The 17,500-nt window shown below is 45.7% G+C and overlaps 1 protein-coding gene across 4 annotated transcripts in view; it reads right to left on the bottom strand.

The window, feature by feature from the left end:
- Positions 1–17,500, bottom strand: part of akap6 (A kinase (PRKA) anchor protein 6) — a 136,031-nt gene that overhangs the window by 19,343 nt on the left and 99,188 nt on the right. For all 4 annotated transcript variants that reach the window (XM_012826887.3, XM_031579725.2, XM_031579723.2 and 1 more), the window contains exons 10-11: positions 7,115–7,261; positions 2,933–3,145 (exon numbers count right to left, since the gene is read on the bottom strand). In XM_012826887.3, coding sequence (XP_012682341.2) covers positions 2,933–3,145; positions 7,115–7,261 — 360 coding nt within the window. The remainder of the gene's footprint in view (positions 1–2,932; positions 3,146–7,114; positions 7,262–17,500) is intronic.

The raw sequence follows: 17,500 nt of genomic DNA, 5'->3' as shown, positions 1-17,500 counted from the left end.
GGTAATATAACGGCGCTTCCCGCAGTGACGCACAATCAGTGTAATCCTTTTAAACATTCCGTATTACAACAGATTAGGAGGAGGGTTTGTGGGTAAAATATTCATTTTTTAATGCCTGGAGTTGCCATGTAATCTACAAAAATGCTTTCCTTCCAGACAGGAAATGTTCAACCTTTGAAATTTTAATATTCTCGAGACGCATTAGTAAGAGAAAGGTATTTATTATACTGGCAAGATATGAAATTGGCAGCCGACTTGTTTGAACTGTCTGCCCTGACAAGTGAAGGTTAAGATACAATACAGTTTAATTATAGATTTATTTCCCCTCGAGATAGTCGAGAGTTCTAGCCCCGTGGAAAATTCCGCCAGAACTTCCAAAATAAAGATTTAATGGAGACTGAAGGGTTGCTGAACTATTATCAAATATTAGGATGCTTAACATTTAATTCAACTGCCACCTGCAGTGAGTGACACACAAGTTCAACCCAACCCCCCCCCCCCCATATGCAATGTTTGAAGTCCCTTTACGTCTGACGGAAGCCACCCTTTGTTTGACACCTCCACTTCAGGCTACTCCTAGAACTTCTTACCTCATACTTGCACAGGGAAATACTTTTTTATGGTTGCTCTTGTGATAGCACTCCAGTTCACTTCCAGCTCTGAAGGGGTGGCGAAAGGTGTGTGTGTGTGTGTGTGTGTGTGTGTGTGTGTGTGTGGAGGGGGATGGTGGTGGTATAATTTGTCGTGGGTGACTGTGTTCGCTGATGGGGCTGAACAGCAGTAGGCGAGGGTTGCGCACAGAGCTCGGTATTGTTCTGCTCCCCCGGCGTGGTGGTGGTGTCGGAGCGGGCGGCGGGTCTATCACACTGTGTACCCTTCTCTCGCTCTGCCCCCCGCTGGGCGCTGTCTCAGCCCCGACTATAATCACGCCAAACTCTGACTATCCAATCCATTTACGGCCGAATTGCCAAAGCAGATATATGATCGCTACACGCCCTATTTTTATTCAGGTTTTTTTTCCTCTCTCTCTCTTTCTACCTCTCTCTCTCTCTTTAGTGCAATGGCACCTCTGTCCATATGAATTACACTTATCAATATTTCTAATCTTCCTTTCTTTCGTTTTATTTATTTTTCGTTTTGATCTCTCATCAGGCCGCTGCCGAGATATCGATGCTTTCCTTGTATGTGGAGACCGACGTTTGATCAAAGCGAAAAAGTCATCTTTATAGAGCTCCATTTCTCTCCACCCACCCCCCCCCCTACTCTTCTCGCCCCTTGTCATTTGCTCGGCGTATATTTAAAAGTTTTCACCGCACTTATGTTTGTCACTCAACGGGGAGGGTGCAATCAACTCCACTACCTGTGTTGTGACGTGCCTTGATTAATACCCAGTGCCGCTCGGCAGGATTTTACGCCAAATAATTATTTCCTATAGATTTTCAGTCACTTCTGCTGATGTGCGCTGCGTCGGCCTGCTTTTATAATATCCCAAAGATGCAGACGCCGAGTGTGAGCAGGGGCCAATCCACGGTCAAAATGTCCGCCCTCCCCACCATCACGATCTCCACTGGATATTTTGAACGCGTTTTCAGACGACTGATAAAGAATTATACAGTTAGCGCTCTCCACAAGCTCCTTAAACATGCAATGCATTGTTAATGAATTTACACAATCTTTCTGAGCTGTTCTACACACATCTGACTTCTGACTTCTGAGTGGGCTGGAGTACAAAATAAAAGTCAGGGACATACAACATATCGTAACGGTGTTAATTATCGGACGGCGTGTGTTATCGGCAAACGTTCTCGTCATGTGAATCCATTATTAAACTGAAGTTATAGGTTGTTAATCCATTATTAAACTTAGCATTTTGATTGTTTAACAGAATGGCCGATGTTTGAGACTGTCCGATAACTGACATAGGTACGCTACAATCCCTACCCTTTTATTCCAAATACCCTCTATCACTCCCCACATCTCCCTGTCACTCCCCAGACACTCGCCCGTCGCCCCAATCCTTAAATGGTGACCAGAGGCTGACGCTGGCAATCACACGTCCCTCCCCTCTTTCTATCTGATTCATTCATGAACTTCTGAACAGCTGTCCCATGTGAAACAGCAGGTCTCAATATGCACAGCTTGGATTAGCCTTCCAGCTGGCCGCATCCAAAAAAAGACACCACACACTCGTAAGAGAGAGACGCGTAAATGGATAATTTTTAGTCCGTTCTTTAAAGAGCGTTATGTATGTTAATGAATGCTCTTTATGCCATGAAAAAGAATTCAGTAAAGAAATGCTTCATTTATATGTGTGTGTAAATGAATAACCGCTTTACTGCCTGTGTTTTCTATTACAGGCGCTCAATTAAGGGACATCTTATTGGGGCCATTTTCTTATCATTAGGTAAAGACGGCTAGCAGCCTGTAGGTGCTGGTATTTCCAAATCATATAAGACTTTGAATTATGCATGTCCAATAGTGTCCAGGTTGGCTTTAGGCATCAACTTGTTTCCACTGAAATGATACAGTTCTTCTTTCTCTCTCTCTCTCTCTCTCTCTCTCTCTCTCTCTCTCTCTCTCTCTCTCTGTCTCTCTCTCTCGACATTTGGAAAATATAAATGACATTCTTGAAACTTGTGTTTTCATTAGCCTAACACAGCATGTAGTCCCCTTGACTGCATTCTCACTTTGCTTCCTCTTGCTTCTTGGCTTGTTAAAGCTGACCACAGAAACAGGGGAGTTTGGCACTAAATCTTATATTTATATGTTTATAATTAAGCCTGCAGCTAACCTGTACATATTACTCTCAATCTCTCACTCTTTCTGGCTAGCCCTGGTCCCCCTCCACCGCCTCTACACCTACATCTCTCTCTCTTTATCTATCTGATCCCTCCATCTCCGTCTCTCTCTCCTTCTCCCTCCCTTCTCTCACCTTAAACTGCTGCAGCTGGGTGTGGGCCTGCTGCAGCTCCTCGTCCTGCCGCAGACACAGGTTGAAGATGAAGAGCTCCGTGTCACGCAGCCAGCGCTTCAGCTCCTTGATCTTGCCCTCCAGTTGTCCCAGCATGCCTTTGGTGCCCGGGGAGAGGAGGGCGCGGGGGTCCGGGCTGCCCCCGCCATTGCCCACGCGCTCACCCAGCGTCCGCTGATGACGGGTGGAAAAAGAGAGAGACAGAGATGAAGAAAGAGGGAGACAGAGATGAAGAAAGAGGAAGACAGAGGTTACACATTTTGCAGCAGAGGTGGCCCTCCACAACTCTGAGGAAAATATCCACAGCCCGCACAGCCCGCGCATCCCGCTGCGCGCAATCTTCCAGTTCGGCAGGTGAGATGGGAAAACTCTCGGACCCTCTCGCTCGTCATGGCACGCGCCGCGGTGGCGGGCTGCAGTTTCGGACCACGGGGGCACTCGCTCAAGTGCACGACCCGCCGAGGAGCCTTCCATTCACTCTAATGACAAACAATTCCAGTTCCTCACAACCCCAAAATGAGGGGAAGCTTTGCCCGTCGATAAATTCAATTCAAATCAAATGGAGTTGGATTTCTGTTCAGGGGCTTCTCATTCACGTGGCATTAGGAAAATAAACGACAGAAATCAGAAACCTGCAACGTCTAAATAAAGTGTTCGTCAGTCTGTTAGCACGGTCGGATTTTTGTATCTTGTGAGCTTGAGAGAATTAAACTTGGGTGAAATATTGCCACAGGGGGAATCAAAAACAACACATTGAAATGTCTGTCGAATAGAAAACAATCAACAAAAACACACACACATACATACATACACACACACGAAACACACACAGAAATAGCCTCCGCTGAGCAATTTTCTCCCCCATCTGACAGAGAAAAACCGAGCGTCACGCTGAGCCAAGGTCTGTGAGAGGAAGTCACATGACCACCTACATCAACCCCCCCCCAAAAAACCTGCCAGCAGGGAGGCCCACTTTTGGAGATAGAGTGCGGGGTTGAACTCTTGTACAGCGAGAATGCAATTGCGAGCACCAAACAGCCCATTATCCAATTAATACACACACTACACTGGTTGGTGTAATTGTCTGTCTTTGTGTGCGGGTATGAAAGGGAGTGTGTGCTTCTGTGTCTGATGGCGGGGCATCTGCATATGTGCGCAAATGTGTGTGCGTGCGTTTGTTTGTTTGTGAGTGTGTGAGTGTGTGTGTGTGGGTATGCATATGCCATAATGGAAACAGATGCGAATGTGATGCGGTATTGAAGTGTTGGGGTATTTTGCCCTGGCTCCAATTAACCACTCAGAGGGTTTGGGCCCTTCCTGCCAGTACACCTTCACAGATGACTCCTTTATTAACACATCTGTGTGGCTCGGCTACGACCAAAGTGCGAATGGAAAAACAAAATGGACAAGATGGCAGTGTCTGTAGTTTCTCGCCAACTGGAGAGAGAAAAAAATAGATGTTCTTTTCGAGCTGGGTCGGAGTTGAACGCTTCTCCGTTAGACCTTCCGCGCTGAATAAATTGCACTGCTATATTTACGAACCTAAGCCATCCACAATGTAATATAAGAGTGTGCGTTGAAATAAAAAACACATTTTGAGAGCCGCACTCTAATGGCGCGCAGGAAGCGTGTGGCAGTGCTAGTACAGGCCATTTAGACATAAAATGCCAATCAATCTGTGAGGCTGTTAGCAGCCAAAGCCACGCTAAGTGTTCACCTCTCTTTATTCTTTAGATGTGGGCATTTCGCTGGGCAAGGCTGGGAAACTGTGTGATATAGGCTTTCATACACAACAGAGTTTTTCTCCCAACACAGTATACTGCTTACATGTCCTCTACCATTATCACCTTTTCTCTCTCTCTCTCTCTCTCTCGCTCGCTCACTCTACCCCTCCTTCTCTCTCTCATCACTCCTCTCGCTGTCCTTCCATCATCATCCCTGCTCTCGTTTGAATATTGATAATTTGATGGCGCTCGATTGGATTCCAGATTTGGCCATTGTTGTCTCACTATGACAAATGCTTCTGCAGGAGGTGAAATCAATGCCCTTGGTGAGGTCAGGACATGAGTTGATTGGGGGGTTGTCGTGAGAAAAGAGGGGTGGAGGGAAAAAAAAGAAAAGAAGAAAAGATGGGAATTTACTGCCACTTTATTTTGTTCAGGAACAGTTTGCAATCATAAATTCTTCATAAGCCGAATACTTCAGAGAATGGTCTGTCTTCATAAATATATACGACAGAGGACATCAATTTCATTTAATTCACAATTTGTGTCAGCACAGCAGATGCCAATGCCTGACTTGATAGGCTTGTTTAATATGCAATTGAGAGGAGGTAATATGCAGCTGAGGGAGTAGAGACTCCCAGATTAAACTCTCCGCACCGCTGACGTCTCGTTCCAGTCCCGCTCCCCTCCCCTCCGCGCCAAACTCACCCTAGGCCAGGGAAATAGCCCCCCAACGCATACATACAACAAGTTTGGGACTCCCGTTTGGTGTTTCGGTGGGATTTTTCCCCTCCTTTTGTCGTTTTCTTGATTCTTTTTTCTTTGCCAGGGAGGTGTGAGGGGTGGGGTGGGTGGGGAAGGGTGGGGTGGGGTGAGGTGGGGTAATACATTTCTAATTAACACTGATTACTGCAGTGGAAAAAGAATGGTAATTTGGTGCTTAATTTGAAATGAAATCAATTCTGCCTTTTTTGGATAATGGGAGATATGTTAATTTAGTGATGTCTCTAGGATGCCAACAGACACACACACACACACACACACACACACACACACACACACACACACACACCTATAAACAAATTACATATTGCACAAACACAAATACATAAACATAAACACACAGAAAATACTGCTGTATTCAATTATGTACAGACACAAGTACATTTGCATACATCCAAATATGCAAAGGATGCATGAAAAGTATTCTTATTAGAAATGTTGTCATTTGCTTAATTCTGACAGCTTGATTTCTTTCAACTGTAAGAACTAGATGAAGAGTCTTGGCTTCAGTCTGACCTTTGTTCTGCTACTAAACAGACTTAGGACACTGTCAGTTCACCCTCATGGCTTGAAATACCTTAGTCCAATTCATTCAGCGCATAAGAGACTCCATTCATTGTGATAAACATGAGATTAGATGTGAGATTTTTTTAAAGGAGCTCACCCCTGTGCAAGCAACTGATCCTGTACAATTAATGACATCATTAAGGATGTTGTGGCCAGATAGCATCTCTGCACTTTTGGAGGGAGGCCAAGACGGCCCCGGTCTCTTTGTAAAGAGAGAGAGAGAGAGAGTGCTTGTGTGTGTGTGTGTGTGTGTGAATGTGAGTCAGAGAGAGAGAGTGAGAGAGAAACAGAGAGAGTGAAAGACAGAGAGAGTGTGTGTGTGTGTAAGAGAGAGGGGGAGGTGTGGGACAGGACCTCTGCATGGTCTCTTCCACCATCGTCCACCACCTGAGGGGGGGGGGGGGTGGTTTGTGCCTTAACCACCCGCCCCCCAGGACTGTTTGGTGTGTCTGCCTGTCTGGAGCCTGGTGGTTTATCCCCAGCCAGTCAGTGGAGCAGAGCACGGAGACAGCTTCACCTCCACAGGGCACCAGGGACGGACACTCAGGTGAGACACCAGGAGACTGGCCCTCATCTGGCCCTCATCTGGACCAGGACTGGCCCATAGGCTGCCCTTCGGGGATGCTGACCTGAGTTAATGCGCCACAGGCTGTGTGTGGTATGCTGTGTGAGTCCCACTTGAACTAAATGGGCCAGCTCTTGCCTCTTGTGTTTGACATTAGGTGACTTCATTACGCTCTTTCACTTCATTGCAGATTCTAGATTTCCAGATTTAATTTATTTTATCTACTGGACTTGAATGTGCACTCTGAGTGCAATATGTGTAAATATTTGTGAAATTCTAATATGCATGCCTTTATTATACAGTCTGTGTATGTGTACGTGTGTGTGTGTGTGTGTGTGTGTGAGAGAGAGAGACAGAGAGGGAGAGAGAGAGAGAGAGAGAGTGTGTGTGTGTGTGTGTTTGTGTGTGTGCGTGAGAGTGAGTAAGTGTGTGCATGAGACAGTATGAGTGTGTGTGTGTGTGTGTGTGTGTGTGTGTGTGTGTGTGTGTGTGTGCAGGCCTCACCTCTAACTGGTCCCACTTGTTCTTGAGGACGATGAGGCGCTGCTCAAAGTCAGGAGGCAGTTCCGTTCCGCTCCGCTGCAGAGACTCCGCCCAGCCCAGCAGCTGTGTCTTCTTAGGAAGCCACATGGCCATCTCCACACTGTTGCCCTGGAGACACATGGACACACACACCATAATTTTACACATTCATTTCAATCAGATTTACACCCGTGGAATTCAAGCAAGTATTTCTCATTTCCAGTGATTTCCAACGCTAGTCACTGTCATGGGCTCCAAACCAAACTGACACACACACAAACACACACGCACGCACACACACACACACACACGCACACACACACACACGGACACGCACACACGCACACACGCACGCACACACGCACACACACATTCACAATGCCCGTGGGACATCAGTACATGCATGCCCTGACACACCCCACAGAAACGCTGACGAACATGCCCATGAACACACACATGCCCCACCCCCACCTCCACCCCCCCCCCCATATGCTGAAAGATATATGACTTCAGCATTAGCCAGTGTTTATGCACAGTCAGAGAGGTAAGGCCTGAGCGATCACAGCGGCTCCAGCTTATGGCATAATAAAACACCATTAACAAAAGATAGAGCATCTAGGACGAGGTCTAGGACACGCTCTTGGACAAAATGCATCCCAGATCGAGGCACTCCATTGAAAACCACTTAATTACAGCCCTGAGTCTCCTTCTCCTCCTTAGCCCTTCCTTACTCCTCCTCTGAAGTGCAACACGTATCCACAAGCTAGTTTAGTGCTATGGGAGTGGACCTAAACCCTTGTTGACTGGCAACTAGATTTGTGAGTTACACACACACAAGTGGCAATCCACCGTGGCTTTTATTTATGTGTGTGTTTGTGTGTGCGAGAGCGAGTAAGTGTGTGTATGCGACAGTATGAGTCTGTGTGTGTGTGTATTTATTTATTTATTTTCTTCCTGTGTCAAAATCCGGATGAAGTCTCCGAGCCCTCCTGCTGCTGGCTCCCTGCTGGCCCTGGTCACGTTGCGGCTGCTTCCAGTGCCTCTGGAGGGACAGTGGCTGTCGACCGGGGATGGTCATATTAACTCTGCCTCTGTCATGCTGCCCAAAACAACCCAAAAATGGGAACACAGGATGGACCCGTGCAGTCTGTCTCGCGCAGCGGAGCGAACCCATTTATTATGCACATTTAGAACGATATTTTGGCTAATTTCACCACGAGAAAGTGGGGGGATGAAAGTGTACGAAGAGACGAAACATTAATTTCATACAAAAATAATAATTGGGAGTTTTATAATTGGCATTTCTTTTTTTTATTATTTGTTCTCAGAGAACTGACATTTTCAGTTTGAGCGTACTGTACAGTATTAAATTGACGCTTCTCAATCTCTCACCTTTTTTTCGGCTTAATTTCTGCCTCTCTGTCTCTCAGTCTCTCTTCCCCATTTCATTTTCTGCATCAATAGCTACTTGATTCTAGTTTTCGCTTGTCATTTATCATTAGGGCGGAAGCACATTTAAATATTTAAATGTGCTCTGTTTTCCCCCCTTCTTCGGGCCGTCATCGAACCAGCAGCCATTTTTCATTGCTGGCTGCTTCTTTATGATGGAGATGCTATCTCCTACTCTTTTGAGCCATCCATCCCTTTCAGGTTTTTTAATAGTCCGCCAAGAGGAAACGTCTTCTCGTCTTAAAACAAGGGGATTACGCTATTTGTTTGTTGACAGCAAATATTGATTCAGGGGGTGGTGTGTGTATGTGTGTGTGTGTGTGTGTGTGTGTGTGTGTGTGTGTGTGTTTTCTCTAGTTGTTGATTTTTGCTTAAAAAAATACTGTGTTATTGATGGAGAGAGGACAGGGAGTTGGAATGAGGTTGAGGGAAGAGGGGGGAGGGGGGTTAGAAAGAGGAAATAAAAAATGAGGAGTGTTTAAAATGCAGAAGATGAGAAGTTTGAGCGTTGTGCTGAAGAGCAGATTTCTCTTCCTCTCTTTTTCTTTTCTTTTTTTGGCAAACAGACGCTGAACGCTCGGGCGGGTTCTAGCCCAGGGCCAGTGGCACGATGGCAGGAGGAGGAGAGGTGTGTGTGTGTGTGTGTGTGTGTGTGTGTGTGTGTGTGTGTGTGTGTGTGTGTGTGGTGGCAGGGGGAGGAGAGGGATTAGCATACCGCACCTGAGGGGAGCAGCTTTGGTTTGGGCACAGCGTGAACTCAACACTCCACTCACCTGTATAATCGCCGTCGAGCAAAAAAATAAGTAAATAAATAAAAATCAAAAGAGACCAATATGGGAAAGGTATATGGGGTGTGGGGGGCATTTAAGTTGTAAACAACTAATGCTGGTTTTTTTACAGTGATGCATATTGTCGGACATGATCTATGCAAGGTTATTATCGTTAACGAAAACTAACGAAAAAACGAAAACGAGGTGTGATTTTTTTTTTCGTTAACTGAAATAAAAGGCTTTATAAAAAAACGATAACTAACTGAAACTGTATTGTGTCTTTACAAAACTAACTAAAATAAAATAGAATTATAGAGAAAATGTCCTTCGTTTTCGTCTTTGTCAATGTATTTCATAGATGTCAATTTATTTCATACATAGCCTTATAGTCTATCTTCCGCCGTACCACTTTTAGTACACGCCCCTCACCTGGTTTCATGGCGGCAAAAATCGGGAGAAAGCGACAGAGTCCTATTTGGAATTACTTGGAACAGTAACGTGCGGTGAGGCCAGGGATGGATTAACGAACGGGCCTACCGGGCCCAGGCCCAGGGGCCCATGAGCTCAGGGGGGCCCTAGGCCAGAGCCTCTGCGTGAAGTCGCTGTTATGTATCTCTTATTTGTGGTTGAAAAAGGTGTATTTTATTCATTTGCTAATGGCTTTAATTCAGTGTACCTGTGCTGTGTTAGAAAAAGCTGGATTACTGTGACAGTGATCATGCATGACTTTTTTGGGACTGCCAAGGATACCCTATGCTATATATTCCCTCAAAATGGCAAACCTGTCTTTGTCATGGTTTTCATCATTTTTAGGGGGAAATCGTCAGTAGCAATCTATAACAAAAAGATATGCTTATCGTACATACACTATAGAAACTATTAAAAAACTGATTCAATTAAATGAATAATTTCTTATTTTCTTTGTTATTTTTGTCATGTACAGATATGCAATGATGATTGCTGGGTAATATGTAGCCTATCTTGTCCAATGTCAAGTCTCTATTTGATCATGTGATGAGACGATACGATATAGCTAGTTTAGGCGCAGAATCTGACAGTCAAGACCTACAAGCAGGCACAGTAGGTTACACCTGCTAAACGACGCCTTTCAAACATAAAAGTGGTGATGCATGATCTGATTTTTCAATGGACAGGATAGCCAGCCCATTCAGCCTCTCCTGCCCCATGCTGCCCCTCAGGTAGGTCTTAATCAGTTTCAATTTGGAAAAGAATCACTCGGCTGTTGCCCTGTCACATGTAATGTCAGAAACAATAGCGGGGCAGTGCACACCTCACCGAAGATGGGTAAACTTTGACATCTTTACTTTCCCAATACAATAGCCAAAGTATTTAATTCGACCGTAAAATCCAACACATTGCGTGTGCGTGCGTGTTTTGCAGGCGCACAATTTTTTTTTTCGCGGAGGGGGGGGGGGGGGGGGGGGGGGGGGCTTTAGCATGTCCAGGCCCAGGGGCCCGTGGTTTCTTAATCCGTCCATGGGTGAGGTTCGTGGCTGGTGAGGCACTTCAGAGTCAGATTTACAAATATATAAACCCAATACAGTAGCTTAAATCACCATTCAATTGGCAGCTTGCACTTTGACTACTGGTTGTTTTTCATATCAGCATTCTTTACACACACATAGTCTGGTAAGGTGGCTGCATACAGTTGGCAGCTGCTAGCTTGTGATGAACTCGTGTTAATATGTGTGATTATGCACTCGTGAATATGAACTCTTACGAAGTTGCACAGGTCCAAAACCAAAATCTATTCTTGAGGTTCAAAATATTTTAAAAGCAATTTGGCTTTGGGTGTGATAAGTCGATCGAGTTATCTTCTGTCCCGTCGTTTGAAGCATACCTTTTAGCTACGGCATTGGTCTCCCATTATTGATCAATTCACGTTTTGTTTGAAAGTCCAGTTATGAGAAATGTTTTAGCTTAGCTATAGAATCTTCCATTTTCGTAGTCAAGGTAAAATATAAGAAGAGTAACGGCAGAACAAGCACAAACCCGACCGGTGGGCTCTCGCATGCTCCCTTCATTGAAGCAGAGGTATTGTTTGCCTCCTCTCCGTGCTTTTTCACTGCAACTTTACGTCAGATCAGCAAGAGTAAATAGGTTCTACGCATGCGCTCAACCCAGTTTGTGAGGGATTGCGCAATCTGAGATGAGGCACCGCTCGTCGCTGCCTCACCGTCTCCCTGTCTCCTGTCTGTTTGAACAGGATATGAGCAAATTCTGACTGACACACGTCTGACACAGATCTTTCATAGTTGTCTTTTGTGGATGGCTGTTCATCTGTCCTAAGTGAATATTCTTTTTTAAATGGTATGTTTGGTGAGTTTTTATTACAAATTATTTATTATAGCTTGTATCTTCTATTCATTTTGAGCATTTTGTTTTGCAAGCAAAAAAATTAAGCTTCCCTGACTGACGACCGACCCCCCCCCCCTTGGTCTGTTGCATTCCGCGGTAAAGACTAAAACTAATACTGAAACTAATAAAAACTAAACTCAAACTAAGCATTTTCAAAAAATAGAAACTAAACTAAACTAGCAAACCCGCTTTAAAAACGAATTAAAACTAAACTGAAATTGAAAACAAAAAGTCAAAACGAAATAAAAATAAAAACTAGTGAAAAATGCAAAATTATAATAACCTTGGATTTATGGTGTCATCCATTTACTTTGAAAAGGAAAGATTTGACAATATATGTTGTAGCAAGGGGTTTAATTTGGTGTTTGGTGAGAGGGAGGGTGTTGGCAAACGCGACAGCGTTGCTCTACCAAAAAAAAAAGATCCATTAAAATAGATGAGGAAATATCAACAAGCAATCATAAGTTTAATTCATTTCACATCTTAATGATATGAAAGACTTTGAAAATGTCAGCAAAAAGGCACTCATACATGAAAAACTTAATGCATTTTTTTTTGCGTATTCATCTTATCCATTAAATTAAAGTTTGCTCAGCGCCTGTAACATGTTGAGACAACAGAAGTAAGATTCCATGAAGTGAGTCGGATGCCGGGTGTATTTAAATAACTTCAAGCCGACAATGTTAACACTTTGCTGCCAGGACGGAACACAACTGCTTGACTCAAAGGACACTCAAAAATGTTCCTGTTTTAAAAGCTTGCCGCTTTGAAATATTTATATTAGGGCTACTAAGCTCTGGAGACAAGCCAAGGAGAGGAAGCCATCTGTATCACTGCATGATGAGATTTCTGAAGTTTAGGGGGGGGTGGGGAGACGGAGGGACGGACGGACTTCAATGGCCTGCCTTATTTTGCATTTAAAAAAAAGGAGGAATTTGTCTTGGCAAACAGTATCTGTGGTGGTCACGAGAGAGCTGCGCAGTGTGATGTTGCACAAATCGACACAAATTTGAAAATGTTTTTGATGATCCAGGTTCACCGCAATGCGTCTGGCAAAATTGATAATTACTTCATCAGTTTGGGTGGCTTTGATATGTTGCCAGCCTCTTTGGTGTCTGTAATTCCCCCTCAAATCACGGGTAGAGAGGAGCTCTGGAATGAGGGAGAAATGAGACATGATGTATTTGTGGGGTGGTGAGTTTGGGTAGAATGAGGGAGAAGTGAAACATGATGTATTTGTGGGGCGGGTAAGTTTGGGTAGAATGAGGGAGAAGAAAAGAGAGACAGGATGTATTTGTGGGGTGGGTGAGTTTGGGTAGAATGAGGGAGAAATGAGACATGATGTATTTGTGGGGCGGGTGAGTTTGGGTAGAACGAGGGACAAGTGAAAGCTATGCATTGGCTTGCTCTAGTGGGGACCACGTAAACCTCCAGTTTAGATAATGGGATCCTCAACTGGAAGCTTTTACTGAGTTCTGTTGTGTTGTTTGTGTCTGTGTGTGTGCCTCTCTCTCTCTCTCTCTCTCTCTCTCTCTCTCTCTCTCTCTCTGTATGTGTGTGTGTGTGTCCGTGTGTGTGTGCCTATGTGTGTGTGTGAAAAATCACCCCCCTTGAAAAAATTCTGCTCAAACTGGCCTGGAACAAAAGGCCTTGAAACACTGTTAATTGTCTCCATGGTGACCAGAAGAATAAGCCATTTTACAACTGGTATAGAAAGCTCACATTGAACACTGAGTCAAGCGTCACCCCCCCGCCCCCCCCCCCCCCCCCCCCCCACACTCACCCCCCCATCCCCTTCTCCTTCTTCCCAGTGCTTAAGAACAAGGTACCCAGTCACTTTCGGGTCAGCGAGAGACCCAGGAGAATTTCCACAGGCCCTTCCAGATCTCATCCCTCCTCAATGAGCGTGGGTTGCAAAATAAACTCGTGAAAATGCCGTAAGTGGCAACAAATTGCGCAGACAATGCCATCTTTCAGCGCACCGGAATGCCCGGAGAAGAGGTTGAGCAAAGAGTGGGATGTTACAGGGCCCCGCCGGGTGAACCCTTCTCCCCTGAGAGTCATGGGAACGGCACCCCCCCCCCCCCCCCCCCCCCCCCCCCCCCACAAACACACACACACACACCCTAAGTCATAACTAGCGGTGATGCATTACTTAGGGTCAGATGACATCAGGATATGTTTTGCAGGGGTAACACCCTATGTTTCTAGACACGGCACCCCATGACAAATGGATGGGAGATGAATGACAGTTCCTTCAGGAGGGTGGCATCAACAGACTAAATAAGTGCACAGCCTACAGGCCAGAGATCAGTGCTACAAAAGAACAAGGGAAAGTAGGAGGTGACATGCTAGAAAAAAGGAAGGAAGAAACCACGGGGCTTTTTTAATGTTGAATGATTTATTTTAAAGCGAGACATGGCGGATATATCTGCGCTCCATAATGGCCTCTCCTTTGAACCGCTTACTGGGGCGTGAAGCCCCCCCTTTTTGACTTCCTCTAAGTGAATTTGATGACTGAACTCTGGTTGACTCGTATTGGCGAATAATCGTTGTCACTTGCCGTCTAGCAATGAGGTGTGCGTATAGTTTATGGTTAGTTTTTTTTGTTGTTGCTCTTTTTTCTTTTCCCCTGTTTTTCTCCTCTCCCTCTCCCTCTCTCTCTCTCTCTCTCTCTCTCTCTCTCTCTCTCTCTCCCTCTCTCTCTCAGGACTTGGTGGGTGACCCCATAGGAAGCCCAAGGCTAATGCCATTCAGAAGCAAACAAAGACACTCTTTATCCCCCCCCCCCCACTCCTCCCTCTCTGTCCCCAACCTCTGCCGCCTGCTATGAGCTGAGGAATCTGTTCGCGATGGACTCCGACCCAAAGCCTTCAGTGCGGCGCTACTCGCCCTGGCATTTCTCTTCGGCAGACAAACACAGGAAACAATGCAATCAGCCAAGACCACAATGTTTTAAGAGGGGTGCCGGGGCGCTCTGTGTGTGTGTGTGTGTGTGTGTTTGTGTGTGTGTGTTTATGTGTGTGTAGGGGGGTGGGGGCGGGGGGGGGGGGGGGGGGTGGAGGAGAAAAGCCATGGCTTAGGGCTTTGCCTGCAGTCTGAATGAGGAGGCCAAGGGAAAAAGAAGGAGAGGAGAGTGCTTGGCGGGGCGGTCCGACTTGCTAAGCACCGAGAGGAGATGGTGGAATAAAAGAGGAGCACAAGTGAGAAATGGATTTAGCCCAAGCTCCGAGCTCCGTACACCCAAGCCGGGCGAGAGGAGACGCAGCCCACCTGGGCTTGTTTAAGCCACCCGCCTTGTTCCATTGGGGATCATTTAAAGCAAAATAAAGTGTGAAAGTGACAGATATGGGGACTCTGAGAGCAATTTTGCCATGCAAATGAATATCGGCCTGACGCGGCGATTATAAATGCGGCGGGTCTTTGATTGGGAAATGGAAAATTAAAATCTGCAATGTCATTTAAAATTGGCAGAATTGGCTGGACAAATTCTATTTCAGGGGTTTGTATCCAGTGCGCCTTTCCTCACTCCTTTCTCTCTCTCTCCTCACCTTAACCCCATTTGCATTCACTGAAAATCATATTACTTAGGCCATGCATTGTTAATTGGAGCGGTATTGCATTACGCCCAATATAAATCAAATGACAAATATGAACATGAATAGCAAATTCACTAATAGAGGATCATAAAACAATCTTTTTTTTAAGTATCGCTCATTAATAATTTAATTCCAATTATATCAGCATCTCTGCTCTCCTCTGGAGGAGAGCGGCTCTCATTTCTGCAGGGGTGCTTTTCTCCCCCTCAGCTCGGCCCCACAGAGCCTCGTCCTGTTGTGACGGATGTCGACAATAATGGAGATGTATTTGAGTGTGAGGTGGGGAGAGGAGGTGGAGGAGGAGGGAGAGGAGTAGGAGGAGGAGGAGGAGGAGGAGGAGGAAGGGTGGGGAGAGCGAGAGAGAGAGCTGTTCCACAGCCTCCGTCTGTGGTGGCTCGGAGCTCTCCTGCTAAAAGACCTGCTCTCCTGAAACGAGTGCGCTTGCCTCCACTTCTCCGCCGCCCCGGCATTGTGCAAGGTGCCCAGGAATGGAGTGGCTCCACTCTCGGAGCACAACACGCCACAAAAACCTTTATTTTAAAGACCGATGGAGAGCAAAAGAGAGAGAGACAAAAACTAAACGATTCCTTTCTGCTTTTCCTTTTTCTCCCAACTGCCTCTCTATCCCCTCCTCTCCCTCGCTTTTCTGGAAGTATTTGTCCCCCCCCTACTGTACTTGAGCATTTTGTAACGGCCAATTAAGAGTTGCTATTTACGGATCATTAAAAAGCCTAACTAGGAGTAGGGGGAGTGCCATCTGAGGTGGACTTAGAGAGTGAGGGAGAGAGAGAAAAAAAAGAGAGCGAGAGAGGAAGGAAAGAGCTACAACTACAGGCCTCCATGCACAGGCCCTGTAGAGAGAGACTGAGAGAGAGGGAGAGAGAGGGAGATAGAGAGAGAGAGCGAGAGAGGAAGAGAACGAGAGAGGAAGGAAAGAGCTACTCCAGGCCTCCATGCACAGGCCCTGTAGAGAGAGACTGACAGAGAGAGACAGAGAGAGAGGATGAGAGAGGAAAGGAAAGGGGGGGGGGGTCCTCACTGAAGCCCAGGGTGAAAAGAAAAGCAGTCAGAGAAATAGCGGCAATCATTTAATGCGCACGACCTCTTGCCTGGCCGTGCATTCTTTTGCCTCTGCCCGAGCCGGCAATTTGCATGGGGGGGTCTGGGTGTGCAGGAACAATGTAACCTAAATGGTAGACAATCTCTATTCTAATGAAGTGGGTGTCAAGGTCAATGTAAAAGCGCCATGATAAATGGGGGAGTGTTGGGCAGCTGGAGTCAGACGGGCATCACAGGGGCTTTCACATTAATTGTGAGGCGAGGGCCACGAGGGGAGCGCAGGAAGAGAGAGAGAGAGAGAGAGGGAGAAGAAGAAGAAGAAGAGAGAGGGAGAGAGAAGAAGAAGAAGAGAGAGAGAGAGGGAGAAGAAGAAGAAGAGAGAGAGAGGGAAAGGAAGAGGAAAAGAGGGATGGCAGGGTGGGGTTTTGGGATGTGTGAGGCTTGGGAATGGAGAGAATGCAAGAGACAGAGGAGAGAGGATACAGGAAGCTGGGGTAGTCTGAGTTGGGAAAGGTGGGCGGTGGTCAACTGAATTCATTTCTGATGTTTTGTATTCGCTTTTGTACATAAAAAACGTTTGCTATGCGTGCAGTGGTTGTTCTTCTGGGTGCTAAATGTAGAACTAAAAGAGTAGGTGCAGAAAAATGAGTCCATGTCAGGCCAGCATTGTGAGATGTGACGGTCAGACAGCTAAAATGAGATTGGTGAACCAGCAGAGCTGAGAGCCATACACTGCAAATCCCCCAATCATGGTACACTAGTCGAAGAAATCAGCTCATGAAGAAATATTAACGGAGTATCAATTAACTATTAATGGACTATTAATCATTAATGGACAAAAGTCAATGGACACAATGGACACAAGTGACGTAAGGAACATAAGAAGTAAAACCGGAAGAAATGATGACCCCAAAACCAGCCATATGTGAAAATATCAACTCTTGAGTGAATTAGATCTATTGCACAAATGACAACGGCCTGGAATGCATTCTTTTTTGTCTATAGCCATCATCAGGCAAATAGAAAATAGAATAGGAATTTGTCCCTGTGTTTGCTCAAGCAGTACATCGCAAACATGGATTCCTAAACAATCCCACTCATACACTACAGAA

The sequence above is a fragment of the Clupea harengus genome, chromosome 14 (assembly GCF_900700415.2).
Source record: "Clupea harengus chromosome 14, Ch_v2.0.2, whole genome shotgun sequence".
Taxonomy (NCBI): domain Eukaryota; kingdom Metazoa; phylum Chordata; class Actinopteri; order Clupeiformes; family Clupeidae; genus Clupea; species Clupea harengus.
Note: the sequence above shows the minus strand (reverse complement) of the source record. Positions and strands in the feature narration are given on the sequence as shown.